The 20070-nt window shown below is 43.4% G+C and overlaps 1 protein-coding gene across 1 annotated transcript in view; it reads left to right on the top strand.

The window, feature by feature from the left end:
- Positions 1–20070, top strand: part of LOC146347041 (laminin subunit alpha-3-like) — a 133389-nt gene that overhangs the window by 40269 nt on the left and 73050 nt on the right. The window contains exons 16-21 of the mRNA XM_084851463.1: positions 7192–7396; positions 9768–9912; positions 12498–12638; positions 14710–14874; positions 15309–15410; positions 16960–17043. Coding sequence (XP_084707589.1) covers positions 7192–7396; positions 9768–9912; positions 12498–12638; positions 14710–14874; positions 15309–15410; positions 16960–17043 — 842 coding nt within the window. The remainder of the gene's footprint in view (positions 1–7191; positions 7397–9767; positions 9913–12497; positions 12639–14709; positions 14875–15308; positions 15411–16959; positions 17044–20070) is intronic.

Raw genomic sequence — 20070 nt, 5'->3', positions numbered from 1 at the left:
CCTTTTTACCCTTTTTGAAGATAGGGACAACATTAGCCCTCCTCCAGTCATCTGGCACTTCACCCGTCCTCCATGATTTCTCCAAGAGAATAGACAGCGGTTCTGAGAGTTCTTCTGCCAGTTCCTTTATTTCTCTAGGATGCAGTTCATCTGGCCCTGGAGATTTGAAAGTAATTAGGTGTTCCTTGACCATATTACATTCAAAGTAATTAGGTGTTCCTTGACAATATGCCTATCGATCTCAAGCTGCAATCCTGCCCCTTCAGCGTGTACTTTGCCATTGCCAGGGGGGTCATAGACCCTCTTTTGGGAGAAGACTGAGCCAAAGTAGGAATTGAGCACCTCTACCTTTTCTTTGTCATCTGTTATCATTTTGCCATCCTTATTTAATAGCTGAACAACCATTTCTTTCCTCTTCCTTTTAGTATGCATGTAGCTGAAGAAAGTCTTTTTGTTGCTTTTAGCATCCCTCACTAACCTCAGCTCATTCTCAGCTTTAGCCTTCCTGACACCATCCCTGCAATTCTGTGCTACCTGTCTGTACTCTTCCTTTGTTACTTGGCCTTCTTTCCACTTCTTATATGTGTCCTTTTTTGTTTTCAGGTCATCTCTAAGCTTTTTGTGAAGCCACATTGGCTTCTTCTGTTGTCTTCCACTTTTTCTTCTTGTTGGAATTGTTTGTAATTATGCCTTGAGAATTTTTTAAAAGCTCCCACCCATCTTGGACTCCTTTTCTTGTTAGCGTCGCTTGCCATGGGACCTTACTGATCATTGTTCTGAGTTTATGAAAATCAGCTTTCCTAAAATCCAGGGTATGCGTTTGGCTACACTTGGCTTTTGTTTCCTTTAGAACGAAGAACTCAAGTATAACATGGTCGCTTTCCCCCTGAGTTCCTTTAACTGCTACTTTATCCACTAAGTCATCTCTGTTGGTTAAGATCAAGTCAAGGATAGCCGATCCTCTAGTTCCTTCCTCTACTTTCTGTAGGAGGAAGTTATCCGCCACACAAGTCAGGAATTTCCTGGAAGGGCCATGTTTTGCAGAATTTGTCTCCCAACAAACATCAGGGAAATTGAGGTCCCCCATTACTACTACATCATGCTTCCTTAAAACATTGGCTATTTGCTTTTCAAACGTTTCATCCTCGTCTTCTCCTTGATTGGGTGGCCGGTAGTAGACTCTGACCATCAGGTTCCTTTTATTCTTTGCTCCATTTATTTTGATCCAGATGCTCTCGATGGGGCTACCAAGCTCATCCTCTTGTATTTCTGTGCAGAGATATATATTTTTCACATACAGTGCAACCCTGCCTCCCTTTCTGTTCCTCCTGTTCTTTTTGAACAAGTTATATCCTTCAATTGCTGTATTCCAGTCATGAGAGTCATCCCACCAAGTCTCAGTTATACCTATCAAGTCATAATTTCCCTCTTGTATTAAGAGTTCACGCCTTCATGGACCACTGCCTCGTTGTGGCGAAGGGGCTTGCGTAACTCATCTGATGAGTTATTGGTGACCAGATGGTCAATATCGAAATCAGATTGATTATGTCCTTTGTAGCCAAAGACGGAGAAGCTCTATACAGTCAGTAAAAACAAGACCTGGAGCTGACTGTGGCTCAGATCATGAGCTTCTTATTGCAAAATTTCAGCTTAAATTGAAGAACGTAGGGAAAACCACTAAACCATTCAGGTATGACCTAAATCATATCCCTTATGAATATACAGTGGAGGTGACGAATATATTTAAGGGATTAGACCTGATAATCCCAAAGAAAAAGAAATGCAAGAAAGCAAAGTGGCTGTCTGATGAGGCTTTACAAATAGCTGAGGAAAGAAGGGAAGCGAAAAGCAAGGGAGAAAGGGGAAGATATACCCAACTGAATGCAGATTTCCAGAGAATAGCAAGGAGAGACAAGAAGGCCTTCTTAAATGAACAATGCAAAGAAATCGAGGAAAACAATAGAATGGGAAAGACTAGAGATCTCTTCAAGAAAATCGGAGATCTCAAGGGAACGTTTTGTGCAAAGACGGGCATGATAAAGGACAAAGAAGGCAGGGACCTAACAGAAGCAGATGAGATTAAGAAGATGTGGAAAGAATACACAGAAGAACTATATAGGAAAGATCTGAATGTCCCTGATAGCCATGATAGCGCGCTCACTGAACTTGAGCCGGACATCCTCGAGAGTGAAGTCAAGTGGGCCTTAGCAAGCATTACTAACAACAAAGCTAGCGGAGATGACAGTATTCCAGCTGAGCCATTTAAAATCCTAAAAGATGATGCTGTTAAAGTGCTGCAGTCAATATGCCAACACATTTGGAACACTCAACAGTGGCCACAAGACTGGAAAGGATCAGTTTACATTCCAATTCCAAAGAAGGGCAATACCAAAGAGTGTTCAAAGTACCGTACAATTGCGCTCATTTCATATGCCAGCAAGATTATGCTCAAAATCCTACAAGCTAGGCTTCAGCAGTATGGGAACCGAGAACTACCGGAAGTACAAGCTGGGTTTCGAAGAGGCAGAGGAACTAGAGATCAAATCGCCAACATTCGCTGGATCATGGAGAAAGCAAGAGAATTCCAGAAAAACATCTATTTCTGCTTCATTGACTATGCTAAAGCCTTTGATTGTGTGGATCACAACAAACTGTGGCAAATTCTGAAAGAGATGGGAGTACCAGACCACCTTACCTGTCTCCTGAGAAACCTGTACGAGGGTCAAGAAGCAACAGTAAGAACCAGACGTGGAACAACCGATTGGTTCAAAATTGGGAAAGGAGTACGACAAGGCTGTATATTGTCGCCCTGCTTATTTAATTTAAATGCAGAGTACATCATGAGAAACGCCGGGTTGGATGAATCACAGGTTGGAATTAAGATTGCCGGGAGAATTATCAACAACCTCAGATATGCAGACGATACCACCCTAATGGCAGAAAGTGAAGAGTATCTAAAGAGCCTCTTGTTGAGGGTGAAAGTGGAGAGTGCAAAAGCTGGTTTGAAACTCAACATTAAAAAAAATAAGATCCTGGCATGTGGCCCCATCACTTCCTGGCATATAGAAGGGGAAGAAATGGAAGCAGTGACAGATTTTATTTTCTTGGGCTCGAAGATCACTGCAGACGGTGACTGTAGCCATGAAATTAAAAGACGCTTGCTCCTTGGGAGGAAAGCTATGGGAAACCTAGACAGCATAGTAAGAAGCAGAGACATCACCTTGCCGACAAAGGTTCGTATAATCAAAGCTATGGTTTTCCCAGTAGCAACATATGGCTGTGAGAGCTGGACTATAAGGAAGGCTGAGCGCCCAAGAATTGATGCTTTCGAACTGTGGTGCTGGAGAAGACTCTTACAAGTCCCCTGGACTGCAAGGAGGTCAAATCGTCCATCCTAAAGGAAATCAACCCTGAGTGCTCATTGGAAGGACAGATACTGAAACTGAAGCTCAAATATTTTGGCCACCTAATGCGAAAACTCCCTGGAAAGGACCCTGATGCTGGGAAAGATTGAAGGCAAAAGGAGAAGGGGACGGCAGAGAATGAGATGGCTAGATAGCATCACCGATGCAATGAATATGAACTTGAGCAGTGGCGTGCTATGGTCCATGGGGTCACGAAGAGTCAGGCATGACTTAACGACTGAACAACAACAATTAAGAGTTCAAGTTGGTTCCGTTTGTTTCCCATACTCTGGGCATTAGTATATAGACATCGAAGACCATGTGCTTCATAGTCTGGCTTTCTTCCTACATGTGTCTGAAGACTATTATTGGGCCCTATTAGAGCTGTTCTCTCCGTTGCAGTGCATGAGCCTACGTCCGTCATTACCCCCATCTTTACATCTCCCTTCCCCATAGGATTCAGTTTAAAGCCCTCCTGATGAAGTTCTTCATGCTGTGGCCAAACACATTCTTCCCAGCCTTTGTGAGGTGCAACCCGTCCCTTGCCAACAGCCCATCTTCCAGGAAGTATAGCCCGTGGTCCCAGAATCCAAATCTCTCTCGTCAGCACCACCTTCGTAGCCAGTCATTCACCCAGAGTATTTTTCGTTCCCTTTCTGTCCCTCTTCTAACTACTGGAAGGATGGATGAGAAAACTATCTGGGCCCCAAAGTTCTTGAGTTTCCTTCCCAAACCTTCAAAGTCTGACATGATTTCTTCGTAGCTCCGCTTGGCGGTATCATTTGTTCCCACATGGATGAGAAGAAAGGGATACCTGTCAGTGGGCTTTATGAGTGCAGGCAACCTTTCAGTCACGTCTCTAATCTGTCCTCCCGGGAGACAACATACCTGGCGAGTCCACGGGTCTTCGCGACATACTTGGGTCTCGATCCCACGCAGCAAGGAGTCTCCCACTACTACCACTCTTCTCTTCTTGTTGTTGTAGGCTTGGGTTTCATCGCCTCTGACTGACCTTCAGCCTCTTGCTCACTCTCATGTAGGTTCCCCTGTGATTCTTCCTCTGCAGGCTGTCCTCCAGTCTCATCTGCAAGTACCTGGAATCAGTTCCACAGCTCCACTGCTTCCACTGGTGCAGAGTGGCGTCTAGTTCTTCTTCTACTAACTGTCACCCTTTTCCAAGGAGTATCCTCTACTCCATTTTTCTTCACCTCAGCATTTCCCACTTCTGCCTCATTTTGCTGTTGCTCTTCAAGCTTCTAGTCTTCCCTTTGCTGCTGTAGTTCCCCCATTCTGTCCATGAACTCTTCGTGTTCCCTTATTCCCCAGAGGGTTGACAGTCGCCGCTCCAGTCCACTTACTTTTTCTTCCAGCAGTGTGATCAACTTGCACTTGTTGCAGGTGTAGGCCATGTTGTTCTCAGGCAAGAAAACAAACATGGCACAGGCCTTGCAGGTCACCACCACTGGAGAGTCTTGTCCTTCCATAGCCTCTTTTCCCTTTTTGTGTCTAGCTTTGTGATTGTTCTAGACTAGCCTGTGCCTGCTCCTCTTCTCAGTAGAGGTTAAAAGCAGAGTCCCACTGGTGTGGAAGTGTGTGTTATAAGACAAATAAATGAAAAAAAAGTTAGTTAAAAAAGAAAAAAAATGTTAGGGGCCTCCCCCTTGACCTCCCCTGCCAAACTCCCCTAGCCAACTCCTGTTTGCTCCCCCTGTTCACTCACTCTGTTCACTCGCTCTCTGGGAGCTTGCTTGCTTCTGTAGTCCCTGGACCAGCTGGAGCAGCTTGTGCTGCTCTGCTCAGCTCAGCTGGGAGGCGGGAAACAGACTGAAGCTTCCCGCCCAGTCAGCTGTTGGGAGTACTCAGGCCACACACACCCCAATTCAGTTGGAGCTCTCAGAAGCACCTGGTGAGCTCACAGCCACTCAGAAGGATAAAGGGCAGCCCCCTGGGCTTCCTGCAGCCCACCTACCTCTTAGCCTATGTCTCCTTTGTCTCCTTTGTCTCTTCTACCACTGCAACTCCCCTGGCCAACTTCTGTTTGCTCCCCCGGTCGCCCACTCTGGTCACTCACTCTCTGGGAGCTTGCTTGCTTCTGTAGTCCCTGGAGCAGCTTGCTCTGCTCTGCTGTGCTCTGCTCTGCTCAGCTGGGAGGCGGGAAACAGACTGGTCATAAAGGTCTGAGTTTGCATGTGGGCCCCAACACTTTCTCATCCAGTACATCAAGAATCCTGGTACAGGAACTGCACATTCAGGTTGTTCCTAGTAACTGATGAGATAATAGGACAGTTTGGATTACCATATTTCAGCTTAAACTGAGATATGAATGAGCCTTTTGTCCACATATGCAGGTCCTTTGTTCCTCCCTTTGCATGAGCAAACTGGGGGCAGTATCCAACAGGCCACTGCATTTACCCCTGTAATGTTGAGTCATCGCCCCTTTAAGGCAGCCATAGATGCAACATTAGATTTGTGGAAGTAACTGAGCCATGGTTTCTGTGCACAAAGGCAGCTTGTTAAGGCGATGGACAGCCTTGCACCACTTCCTGCCGGTTGCCAAGCAGGCAAGCAAGCACCCCACAGCCTGGCAAGCAGGTTCAGAGTGGTCAGACATGGGGAAATCTGTTGGACTCCACCCCTCCTCGGACTCTTACACCATCCCTATTTACTTATGCAATTGACCTCAAGTGCAATGCTAATAGGATAAGCTGATGTGACAGATTTTCCGGGAGAACCAGTTTATGCTATTGGTGTTGCGCTAGACGTCACTTATGCTAGTGTTAGATAAAAAGTTCTTGCTTCTGGTTGAAAGAAAGGATGCCAGACAGGCAGCAGTGGATCCAACACTATTTTATTGAACGTTTTGCAAAATGGGTGCAGAGCAGTCAGCAGTCTGGACCCCGAGCTAAGCAAGCATAAGTCTTTTTATACCCCCTCCCCTTTACAATTTTCTGTTAGCCACAAGACATGTCAACTGACTGAGCCGTTAGCTGACTCCTTAGAGCACGACTGTGTCAACATGTTTATTTCTGATTATGCTTATGTGACTGTCTCACCAGACTTCCCCTTTTTAACAGATGTACACTGCCACTGGACATGTGTCCGGTGGGCTCAATAATTATGACTAATAGCTCAAAGGTCTAGCAAAGAGCTGACAGCCAAAGAATAAGAGGACAGTCTTTTTCTAACACTAGCACTATGTCAACTGTGTAAGCGCAATGGCCCTGTTGGACGCTTCCCCAGGTAATCTTCAGTTAACCATAGTTTCCTGGTTTGGATAAAATGGGAAACCATAGTTAACAGCTTTGGAACAAGTCAGGATATAAATCCATTTTCAAATTGTGCTTTAATAGTCTGGCTTGCTACAAAGCTGTTAACTTTGAAATGGGAAAACTATAGTTTTTGGAAGGTTTTTTTTAATCAGTTTTATTGTAAAATTTCAACAAAACAAAACAATAAAGAAGAAAACTGTATGGGAAACTATAGTTAGCTGAAGACATCCTGATTCGTTCGTCAGCCCACCGTTGTGTTTTTTACTGGGTTTTGTTCTGCTTCTCTCGTATTTATTATTTAAATCCATAATTTAAAAGTTTCCCGGGGGGCAGGAACCTAGCGCTTGACTTAAGTAATTACTAACCATAGCATTTGTATGTTTTGATCACTTTTTAAAACCTTTTCACTTAAAGTTGATATGAGGCAAAATAAGTTCTAGTGGATTTATAACTTTTATTTAAATTAAGTTACATATGAATAATATTACTACTCTATAAAATGGTTCTCCCCATCCCAGCATGCAGCTGTGGACAACGCCTTTGTGACGACATCACTGGAAAGTGTATTTGTCCACCTCAAACTGTTAAGCCCAGATGTGAAGTGTGCATGAGGCAGCACTTTGGCTACCATCCCCTCACAGGCTGTGAGGGGTGCAATTGCTCAAGCAAAGGAGTTGTGAATCCGGTGAATCGTGAATGTGATAAAATTAATGGCCAATGCAAGTAAGTGCACATTTTTGGGTTACATTTCCATGATTCAGCTTAAGAACTTTCGTCTTGATTTATTTTTATTTTTGCATGGGAGGGTGATGGGCAGGAAAAGATTCCCCTTTCTTTAAAATGTCCGGATAGGAATTTATGCAGTGCTGATTAGCTTGTGAAAAGTAGAATACCTGGAAGAAGCTCTAATGTGTATTAGGAGGGTGGTTTATTCTGACAAACTGTTTGTGGGAGCCAGAATTTTTTATTGTGTGTGCTGCAAGGTTCTGTTGGGAAAGAATGAACATTTGGGAAATGGCACATTCGAACTGAATGTATAGATTGGCCTAAAGCAAGTATGCTGATGAATGGCAACGGAGGGGGCAGGGGAACCTGACGCCCTGACCTGTGGGCATAACCAGGTGGCGATAAGGCATGGGGGCTGCTGGTTCAGCACTATACTGGCATGTGGTTGCTTACTGGTGAGTAGCACCCAGCATGCTTTGCTGACCAGTCAGCAATAATGTGCCTACTGGCCATGCTTCCACTGCCCCATCCATCACAATGCCCGATGGTCAAGGCAGTGGGTCCCTTCCCTCCCTGTCCATTGTTTGGCAACAGAATACTTTTACTTCCTAGCTGCATCTCCTCACCAGCTGCTGCCGCACCTCACAATGAATTTGAGTGCTGGGGCAGTGGTGGAAAATTTCCTTGTTTTTGCAGGCCCCCCTTGGCATCCTGCTCACACTTGATCGTTAGTTTGTCCCACATTTATTCAATAAACGCAACCCAGAAATGCTCTAGACTAGTCTGGAGATAACCCTCTATTGGGTCTATCCCTGAATTGCTCTAGAGATAGCCCTATATTTGGCTGCAAAATAGAATACAGAGCAGCCTTCCTCAACCTGATGCCCTCCAGATTGTCATGCCACTGGGAGTGATGGAGTTGTAGTCTCACACTTCTGGATGGCACTAGGTTGAGGAAGGTGGGTATAGAACATTGCCACACTCTTGCTGTGTAAAATGCACAATCCAGATGAACCAGAGCTGACTTAAACTGATGTAGTTTACCTCAGTTAAATGGAGAAGTAGGTAAAGAGTTCCATTTACACATCCAAGCACATGGAGTGCTCTGGGGCAGCAGTTTTAATAGGACTAGTTAGTCTTAAATCCACATCCTTCACTTAGAACTATTTTTCATAATTATGCATTTTTTAACCAATGTTAGTTTAAGCTTGCAATCCTTATATGCTCAAACAACACTTGTTTGTGATTAACAACCCATACTTAAACCATACTGCAGGGTTCACATTTAACGTCAACCCATGCTTCATCAACAACCCACAATTCAGTGACAACCCATACTCAACCCACACTCTGAGTTGTCTTTACATGTGAACCAGGCCATGAGGATTTCCAGTCACAAAACTTGCACATCACATGTAGTTTGACCCCGAGATCGCTTAGGAAATGTCAAAGATGGAAGTAAAGTCAGAGTAATGCAAAATATAAGATACATTGAGGAAGAAGACCTCTATTAATATCAATAGTCTAGTGCCCTAAGAGAGAACATTGTTAACCAACTCCAGACCCTGAATGGTTTCATAAACCTTTAGGACAAACTAAACATGATGCAGGACGTACATGATCAAGATCTCCTGCATTTTTCTTGTTTTCTAAAATAATTAGCGGTCAGCTTTGAAGGTGGAGGAAGTGGTGGTGGGGATTACTCTTTTTCCTTGTGTTGTTCTCCCCAATCTAAATTGCCCCTCTGAAGCTGCTATTAGCTCAACAGGGGAAAAATAAAGATACCACAGAGAATGCATCTAATGAAGGGTGCACTAGCCCATGAGACTTTATGTCAAAATAAATGTTGTAGTATTTAAGGTGCTACGGGGCTCTGTTTTGCAGCTAACAGTTTTCCACAAGGGTGGGGATGGGGATTTAGACTGGGGAAATAATGTATGAGGGAACACCACTGCTCACAATTTTGGGGGAAACAAAACAAAAGTAGGAGATCTATGATCATAGATCATGTCTAGATTTGCTCTTCGGCACAGAAGGGAAAAATAATGCTAGCGATAGCTTCTTCCATCGCTATACGACTATGATGCAAAAAGACACACGTGGCAAAATCCTCCATTCAGGATACAAGAATCCACTCAGGGTTTGGAGCTGATATCCTTAAACTCAACCACATTTTGTTCCATGACCTTGTAAAAACAAAATATCTTATTTCGTATAATATTGTTAACCTTCTCTTCCAGTCTTAGATAGCACTCCATCTATTCGTTAGAATTTTCATGTTATTACAAAAATTACTATTCCCTGACTGTATCCCCTAACAGCAAACCTTTTTGAGAAATGATTTTTGGGCTTTGCTTTCTTGTTGAAGATGCCGCTCAGGAATAACAGGCCGACGATGTGATCAATGTGCTCCTGGCTCCTATGGTTTTCCAAACTGCAAACCTTGCAAATGTGACAGAAGAGGGACAGAGCCAAATGTTTGTAATCCTCAAACAGGAATTTGCCTCTGTAAGGTCAGGTGCTTTTGCATTCAAACAAATGGTGTGGTTATGATCTAATAGCTGTTCATCCTTATTTAACTGGACATAATCATGGTTCCCATAATTTCTTATGAAATAATAATAAATATGGATTAGAAGTACAACATTATCTTTGGCTGAATTACCATATCATGAAATGAAAGGTAATTTTTAAAATGGAGTTAATGCAGAAAAAGGCAACCAAAATTATCAAAGGGCTGGAGCAAATCCATTATGAGGAAAGGTTACAATGTCTGGGACTACTTAGCTTAGAAAAAAGGCGATTGAGGGAATACATGATAGAGGTGTACAAAATTATGTTTGCTGTGGAGAAAGTAGATAGGGAGGCATTTTTCTTCCTCTTTCATAGTACTAGAACCTGGGGTTATCCCATGAAGCTGATTAGTGGAAGACTCAGGACAGATAAAAGGTAGTACTTTTGCACACAGCACATAGTGAGTTCCATAGTTTAATAATTACCACAAGATGTAGTAATGGTCACCAATTTGGAAGGCTTTAAAAGAGGATTGGACAAATTCAAGGAGGATAAGGCTATCAATAGCTACTAGTCATGATGGCTGTATATATTTGTTATGAACCACTCAGAGAACTTCAGCTCTTGGGTGGTATAGAAATTGAATAAATAAATAAATATTACCTCTAGTATCAGAGGCAGTATGTATACCAGTTGCTTGGGAACATGAGTAGGATGGTGCTATTGCTCTCATGTCCTACCTCTGGGCCTCCCATGGGCATCTGATAGGCCATTGTGAGAACAGACTGCTGGATTAGATAGGCCTTTAGTCTGATCCATCATGGCTCTTCTTATGTTTTTAATTTCCTAATGAGGAGGATGCATATTTGTTACTACAGCACCTTGCATTATGGAGGTTTGCATTCGAAGTGTTGGAAGGAAACATGTGGTAACATTGCTACTTCTTGAGCATATATCTTACCAATCTTCCTCAGTTTCAGTGGTACAGCCCACCTCCAATTGTAATCAATAGGAAAATGTCCATTGAATTGTACAGTTATACCAGCTGAGTTACGTACAGATTGATCAATGAAGAGGAGCCTTTGAGCAGAAGCAGGGTTTTGTTGACAGGTTCTCCGCTGGCAGCACAAATAGTGCTAGGAAAGCTCACATCCATTGTCTTCAGAACCATGTGTACTAGCACTCTGTGTACAGTGTTCTAGGAGTGAATGTGCACCACCTACCACATTTTTAAGACTGTCATCTAAAAATGCTAGGATCAAGGGAAATGTGCTGCTGGATTTATTCCAGTTGCCCACTTCACTAGTAAGTAATCTGTTGAGGGCAAGTGAGTGTAGCAGTAGTTTGCTGAGACTGACTAATTGGTATTACTCAGTTGTGTTCCCACATTAATTCCACTTCTGTCATATGTAAAATGCTGACTTAAAATACAAAGAATTCATTGCCAAACTATAATGGCACCTCCAGACAATATTTTCCAAGCATTTCAATTACTAGTACTAAATTTCAACAATGTCTCTTGTTTAAATTCTACTTTGTAGTATGATTAATCGAATTGAATATCAGTGCCATGTCTGTTTTGAGGACTGTCTCTTGAAAATCTGTATTGTTTTTCTCTCTCACTCTCTCTATCAACTTTGCCATCCATGCATAGCCCTAGTATAATGCAATTTCCATTCCTTTATCATTCTTGCAACAGTAGCTGTATGGTCAGAATCAAATCCAAAGTACCAATGCATGATCACACAAAAGTGTGGTATGACAAAATGCTCCATCACAGAGGCTACCACACACTCAGTGGGGTCTTTCACAACTGGGCTTTAAATATGTACTTCTGACTAAGGGTGCCTGAAGAATTTGATCTTTGTGAATTCTGATATGAACTGACTTGATCCACACCTCCTCAGCTAATGTGCAGATCAGAATGTGGCTGTCTATTAGGTTTTGCAGTTTCTCAATGTTCTGACACAGTTCCTGGCTCAAAAAAGTATCAAAATACATTTAGAAATGCATAAGTTGAGAAAAATACAGTTAAAACATGCATCTTGAGAGAAAGTACAGTTAGAAATAAGTATTAATGTGAAATTTTCCGCCAATTTGATAGACAGACAGACAGACAGATGTGAATATAGGGTGTAACAGACATGGGCAAAAGCATGCAAAAGTGACACAGACTGGAAATAAGCTGATATCCCATCCCTACTTCTGACTAGATCAAGAGCTTCACAATATCATGTGTGTTGAGTGTGAATCAACCAGTGACTAACAGCAGTGAGAGTATATGACAACCATCCACACAAACGCTAGTCTGGAAGGGTCTTAATTTAATCAGGCATATGCAGAATATTGGTGGAGCAGTCTGTTGTGCGCTGAAGGGACAAAAGTGTAAGCATGCCATTGGCTTGAAGTCCTCCTTTCCAAAGAAGACCATTTCGCTTGCATGTGTGCTACTGTGTACTGAAAAGCAAGGCCATGAACAACATTCTCTATTATTTTGTATGTGTGTTACAGCTATTTTCATGTATATATTACTACAGGAGCATTATGTGGAAACATTTAATGACTTATTACAACTGACTTATAGGAGAATGTTGAAGGAATTCAGTGTGACACGTGCCGCTCTGGATCATTTTATTTGGATTCCGCTAATCCGAAGGGTTGCACCAGTTGCTTTTGTTTCAGAGCAACCCCTATTTGTCGCAGTACAAATAAACGTAGAGTAACGGTATGTTGTCTACAAGTTATTACTTTTGTTGAAAGGTGCCACTAGACAAAATAGCGCATGATCTGTGTTTGGGTCTCCTGCTTTGTTTAAGTTAAAAGCAACACTGGACTGGGGTGTTGGATCAGAGCTGTGGTACCAGATGAATTGTTGGGAGACAAGGGGTTTAATCTCCCCACACTCACATCCACACTGTTTTCCCCATTTCTAAATTGCCCTATCTCTGATGCTGTTATGTGCCCTGCAGGGAGATATGGATGGCTGCACAGCCATTAGCCTCTTTAAAAAAAGCATGGTTGACCAAGTCATGGATCTCCTGCTGTCTCATCTAATTGTGGTCTAAAACGGAGGACTTCTCCCAGTTATTAGAGTCAATGGGGCTGTGAATTCGCTCTGGGTTTCAGTCAAAACCAGTCAGAACTCTAAAGGAGCTCCACTGATTAGAGTTGCCCTTTTAATGCCTGGAGCTGGGATGGTGGTGGTTTTATATATATGCGTATAAGTGCCTTTCAGATGTATCGTTTCCCCCACCCTCTTTGTTCAGTCGTTCAGTCGTGTCCAACTTTTCGTGACCCCATGGACCATAGCACGCCAGGCCTTCCTGTCCTGCGTTCTCTCCCGGAGCGTGCTCAAGTTCATATTCATTGCATCCGTGATGCTATCTAGCCATCTCATCCTCTGCCGTCCCCTTCTCCTTTTGCCTTCAGTCTTTCCCAGCATCAGGGTCTTTTCCAGGGAGTTTTCTCTTCTCTTTATGTCACTGTAATTCCTTAGAACAGTTAGAGCCATTTCATGGCAGGGATGGGCATGTCTGCTGCTTTTTCTTCAGCCTTTGGCAGATCTTTGTTTGCAGCATGTAGGTTGTCTTGCTTGTTCGCCATGAGCAGAAGCAGGATGCTTCGCACACCACTGTAATGCCCAAGCTACATGTTCTGCTAACCACAGGAATTCCCATCTCTGTGGTGAGCCTCCCACCCCACCAGACACATTGTTTATGCGGACATAGCTTGTGAATCAGGGCAGTGATGGCATTCCATGTTGTTGGGCGGTGGGGGCTGCAGAAAACTTTGAAGAAGTTAACTATGGGCTTCTTCACATGGGGCTTTTATCCTGCAATTGAGATTGGTTACTCACAAAAGTTTGAGGGCCCTTTACATGAAGTTGTCAGCCTTCAGGGCCTCTCCTGTGTCTTGTGACCTTTATCCCATTTTTTAAAGGATCGGAGATAATGAGCCATTAAAATACAGTGTGTTGAATTTCTCCATGAAATGAGGAAGTTGCATAATAATAGGAGCTATACCTATTAGTGCCATCTAGTGCCTGTATAAGGAAACAGATAAAGGGGGGCGGGGGAAGCAGGGGAAGGGCCAGTCTTAATCCTGCAAAGAATCCAGAAGCAGAAGCCCTGGTAAAATTGCAGGATAAAAAGCCTCTGTGTGGAGAAGCCCAATGTGACATTTCTAATTCGCATTCTATGCTAGGGGTGTCAAACCTCAGGCCTGCTGGCCAAATCTAGCCCATTTGGGGTCAATCTGGTGCTCCAGGGTTCCCCAGATGCCCACACCTCCTTCTGCTGATCCTACCCCTTTTCCCTGACTGCCAATCATTCTGTGGTTTCCTGGCTTTTTCCTCTGTTCTGAAAGGTTGAAATGCCTCTCTTAAAGCTTACTTACTGGCAGTAAGTGCTGTAGGCTAAAATATGCTGGTATTTTTGGCCCTGCCCATCACTGGAATACACCCTCTGAGAGCTTCTCTGAAATTGAATTTGGCCCTCATGCTGAAAGAGGTTCAAAACCGTAGGCTCTATGCTAATGATATGGCTGGGGGCGGGCGGGGGGGGCGCGCGTGCATGCAGGGATTAGGAGGTAGGGGATGTCACCTCAGTGATGCTGGGAGGGGATCTCCATGGGCAAATGTAATGGCTGGTGCTCGTGGCAAAGAGTGAGAAAACCTCACGCAAAAGAAAATTTTCCATGAGAAACAAGGCGGTCATGCAAATTAACTCTTGTGCTGCAAGGAAAGCTGTATTCTGTAACAGGAATGTCTCTTTGCATCTTGTCTGTTTTGCCATTAGTTCATTGATATGAGGAATTGGCACCTAGAGGATGTGGCTAATGGCATGGACGTCCCTATAACTTTCAATCCAGGCAGCAACAGTGTCGTCGCTGACGTCCAAGAATTGCCTCCTTCTGTGCGCAACTTGTACTGGGTAGCACCATCATCTTACTTGGGAGAAAAGGTATATGACCTTTGAAGCTTTCTTTATTGTATTGCCTCAGAGACTCCCTTCTTAGCTTCTGCTCCTCTTTCACCCAGCTCATTGGGGCAATTTTTCTTGTTTTCTTCCATCTCTGTTTCCCCACACGCCGTATCTTTTATGTTGCCATCTCCTCTTGTATTTTCTTATTCTTTGTCTACAGCATGTAGATATAGTCACTTTTTCTAGCAGCTAATAGCCCCTTGTGCTCATAAAAAGGCCTTTTGAAGGCACATGATTGGGAACACATTCCCCTTTCCTGATTCCTCTACATGCTATACGTCTCTGTAACCGGTGCTGGAAATGTCATTGCAAGGGCCAAAGCTCTGAGATCATTGTGATTTTAATATTTAGAAACGATGTCATACATAAGCTCTTGTAATCACCCTCATCATCTCTTTAAACATGTTGTTCAGCTTTCTTCGTATGGTGGCTGCTTGAGTTATCAGGTGAAATCCTTTGGCTTACCTAGTGAAGGCATGACTCTGCTGGAAAAAAGACCTGATGTGCAGCTAACTGTAAGTAGAATGTTGCACGTAAATCTGAAAGCCAGATTCTTCGCATTAAACTGCTTTTTATGTCTCGTTAAAGTGATATTTTCCTTCTGGGTTGTATCTGGGGGGTGGGGGAGAGAGATTGGAAGCTAGCCTTGCCCTCACGTATTCCTTCCCCTGCTACTCACTTGATAACAGTCCCTGTGGGGAGAAAGCCTGATATGTGCTTATTTTGATTGCCGTGTGAGAGTAAATATGTCAGAAAGATGGTTTTAGCTCCCAGGAAGAAGGAGATCCTGCATTCAAATAAACCCGGGATTCCCTGGTTTCAGCATTTACTTTTTAAGAATGTAAAAGAAGCCATGCTGGGTCAGACCAAAGGCCTAATTAGTCCAGCATCCTGTTACCACAGTGGCCAACCAGATGCCTATGTGAAGCCCACAAACAGAACTTGAGTGTAATATCACTATCCCACTCACGTTTCCTAGCAACTGGTATACATAGATGTATTTCCTCTGATACTGGAAGTAATATACAGTCTTCATAATTAGTAGCCACTGATAGCCTTATCCTTCATGAATTTGTCTAATCCCCTTTTAAAGCCATCTGAGTTGGTGGTCATCACTACATCTTGTGGTAATGAATTCAATAGTTTAACTATGTGCTGCATAAAGAAGTACTTCCTTTTAGCTGTCCCAAACCACCCACCATTCAGCTTTATTGGATGACCCTGGGTTCTGGTATTATGAGAGACAGAGACAGAGAGAAACATCTTCCTGTTCACTTTGTACACACCGTACAAGGGAAAGGTAAGGGCTGTGGGGAAATTAGTGTGCAAAGCTTGCTCGTAATCCAGCCTTCCCCAGCCTGGTGCTCTCCACATGGATTGGACTACGACTCTCTCTATTCCTAGCTGGGTCCAACCCATCTGGAGTCCAACCCATCTGGAGATCACGAGGTTGGTGAAGGCTGTCCTGATCTCTCCCCAGGTCCCATCCTGATCTAAACAGAGGTTTTGCACTATTGCTATTTTACAGTTTTCTAAAATGATGCAATACATTTAAACATCATAGGTAAGCATTCATAGTATCACCATGCTACACTTTGATGTTAACTGCATCCTCTTGGTTAAGATTTAGTAACAGCTGAATTATTTCTGAAGCTCACACAATATGGAGAAAGCAAGACAGAGCCTTGTGGCACCTTAAAGTCTAACAAATTTATTATGGCATATGAATCCATGGACTAGACTTCATTTCATCAGATGCATGAAGTGTTATGCTGAGTTACAAGTATACACATAGTTGTAGTAGGGAGACTGCAAACAGTGAGGTCAGAGGGAAATGAAATGCAGAAAGTACAGACAGTGACAGTTACATATCTCTTGTACTGGTTGTTATGCTGTTTTTATATGTTTGTGTGTGTGTGTGTGTATTGTTGCTTTTGTTTTCCTTTGTGAACCACTTTGAATCTATCTGGTAGGAAAAAGTGAGATAAGCTTTTTAAATCAAGTGAGAAGCATGCCTGCATGTATGTACAACACTGATGTTGGAATGGTAATATTTTTGCATAGGGACAGCAGATGAAAATAGTCTATGTGGATCCTAACAATCCTTTGCCTGACAAACAGTATTATGGATCAGTTCAGCTAGTTGAGGTAAGAATGATGAGAACTTGCTTTCATAAATCGCTAGCTGTAGCATTTTCCCTTCACCTGTTTTATAGCACAACATTAGAAACAACTTATACAAATGCTCTTGCTTCAAAGTACATTTTTAAGGCTGCAATCCTAAATACTCCTGCTAGTGAGTAAACTCCATTGAACAGAATGGGACTTGCTTAGGAGTAAACATGCACAGGAGTGTGCTGTAAATAATAGTCTCTTTGATACTGTAAACATTGAACATATGTGAAGAAACTTTATTGCTGAGATTTTATTCTCAGAGGGTATATAGCCCTCCAACTACTAAGTAAAACTACCCAATCTGGCTTCTGTTTACTTCTTCTTCTTCTTCTTCTTCTTCTTCTTCTTCTTCTTCTTCTTCTTCTTCTTCTTCTTCTTTACATAGTACACCATCTAAAATTATCTGTAGCTTTGTGAATATAAAACTATCTGTTTTCTCTCTACTTCTGTTTCCACCTATCTGTGTGTTTCACCTACAGTTGGGGTCTGATCTGGGTAACTGCTGGATTTTAAATTTTCAAAAATGGGAGATCAACCATTGTTTTTTTCTTCATCCTAGAAGCCCTAGAGGCACTCCTAGGTGCAAGCAGAATCCCTTCACAGCACCTAGCAGAGCCTAATCTGAGTGCCTGCTATCTCCTCCCACATTCTATCTTAAGAGTGTGACTAAATGCAGACTGTATGGCTTCAACATCAACCAGCTTTTTTCCTTCCTCTTCCCCACCTTTTCCCCCCTCTTTACCATTTAGCCTGGTGTAGACTTCTGGAGAACTTCAGACTTGAGACCAGCTTCATGTATTGCAGAAATAAACAGCAGTTTTGCAGTTTAAATGCAGGGAAGGAGAGTAGTGTGTTTTATTAGCACATGGCTGGAGGTATAGCATCTGTGGGGTGCAGTTGGTCTTGGAGAATCAGATGCAGAATTAGTGGTTGTGCTGCCTACATTCAGAATCTAATTGCTTCCACCTGCTTTGCTTTTATATTTGTAATTAAACAGATATTACAGAGATGATGCATTTCTCCAGTGCTCTATGATTCTGTGAACAAACACTTTTGTGCTGCCCTTGTTTTTCTCACAGCTAGGGGAAGTAGGGAACATATGTGGTGTAATGCTTAGAGTGTTGGACTGGGACTCGGGACATCCAGGCTCTAGTTCCCACTTAGCCATGAAGTTCACTGGGTGACTTTGGGCCAGTCACTGGCTCTCAGCCTAGCCTACCTCACAGAGTTGTTGTGAGGATAACCGGGAGAAGAAGAGGACCATGTAAGGCACCTTGCTGTCAGGATTCCTTTAGCCCCCACTTTACTTCTAATCCCAAACATACACAGAGCTTTTAATCCATTACTTCACAGGGTCATACAGATGCAAATTCTCAGTGACTCTCAGTCTACAAAGGAATGCCTTCAGGGGATTCAAAAGGAAGTTACGGGAGTTGCCCCGCAGTCTGACTAGCCTAATTTAAGGGGTGGAGGTCCCTCTCTTCTCATGAGGCCTCTAAGTGCAGCTTTTCACACAAGGCCAATCCAGTAGACCATCTTAAGTTCCGCCCCAGCCATCTCTCTCTTTGCTCTGTGCCTGCGTCTGGCGTCTATTAGGTCATACTCCCCAGACCCTGCCTCCTCCTATTTCCTGCCTCTCACAGGGTGTGTGTGTGTGTGTGTGTGTGAAGAGGGACCCTCATCCTCAGCCAGCTGGACGTTTGTAACCTGGGAAGCCGGCCTACTCATATCTGGACTAGCCTGGGAAAACACCTCCCCCATGTCTGGCAGTTCTCCTTCAGAATCTGAACTGCTATCCCACTTCCTGCTCTCAGAAATACCCCTGACACTTGGGCTCCTTGCAAGAGGTAAAAAGGTGGGATATAAATAATAAGAAAGAAAGAAGTTGAAAAGCCAACCTCTGAAAATGGCATCAAGTTGTTCTGCATAGTGGTATGTTTTTTTTCCAGGAACAGTGTGCTTTATCTACCATTGAGCAGCTGTTTGTTCTGACTGCCTGAAAGTTAAAAGTCAAGCTGGGTTCTTGTCTGATTCATGCCTGGACTTGAAAAGTAGAGACACTTCCAGTTATATTTTGCCTTCAGTTGTGCACATGCTAGCTGATGGTTTGAAGCCATTCCAAACAAATCACATTTTGATGTGTGAGATTTTCTCTTAGGCCTTAGAAGTGAGGCTAAAACAAAGTCTGTCAACAAGGGCTGGATTCTGCTTCATAGCTCATTAGCCCTGGTCTACCAAATGCCTCTCCAGTTCTTGTATCAGTGTGAGTGAAGGGCATTCAGTGCTGTGGAGGGAGCAGTTCTATGGCCACTAGACACTGTCTAGATGGCCATAGGATTTTTTGGTTTACAGGAACTGAGATTGGAGCCCTGGCTCTGAGCTCGGTTCCCAGAAACCGTGCTCCCCACCTCCTCGTAGCTGGTGTAGTTCTTCCCCGTCTCTGTGCTTGGAAACAGAGGGCAGAGAGGGCGAAAAGGGGGTGGCCCAGGGGGCAGGGAGGAGACTACAGAAGCTTCTTTATGCAGCTTCCTATGCGATGTGTGGCCTCGCCATCTCCCACTCCAAATTTCCCAGCTAGACACACGAAATTGCGTGTCTAGCCGAAAATGCAGGGCAACTGGAGCACGGAGGAGAGGATCCCCTCCGTGGTCTGACTGTCCTGTATTGGATAGTCACCAGGCTCCAAGTTTAGAGGCTGGCAACTATCCTCATAGGATTGCACCATTAATGTGCAGAAGGAATAAGACTTAAGCTTGTGGAGAACACACACAGACATAATCATGCTATCCTGCATTACATTTTAGTATGATAAAAAGTGGGATTTTTAAAACAATATTTTCATTCATATCCCCAAGCCATTTTTGTTCCCTCTGACCAGTATGCCAAGGGAGAAACTAATTAAGATTTCAAAAAAGGGCTTTCCAGCCCCTCCCTTCATGTTGCACTGCCTCCTGAGATAGAAGCTTTATGCATATTCTGACTCAAGTGTCCAGGGCAACG

This window comes from Heloderma suspectum, chromosome 4, assembly GCF_057233095.1.
Source record: "Heloderma suspectum isolate Gila_16-S chromosome 4, 16-S_ref, whole genome shotgun sequence".
NCBI classification, from domain to species: domain Eukaryota; kingdom Metazoa; phylum Chordata; class Lepidosauria; order Squamata; family Helodermatidae; genus Heloderma; species Heloderma suspectum.
Note: the sequence above shows the minus strand (reverse complement) of the source record. Positions and strands in the feature narration are given on the sequence as shown.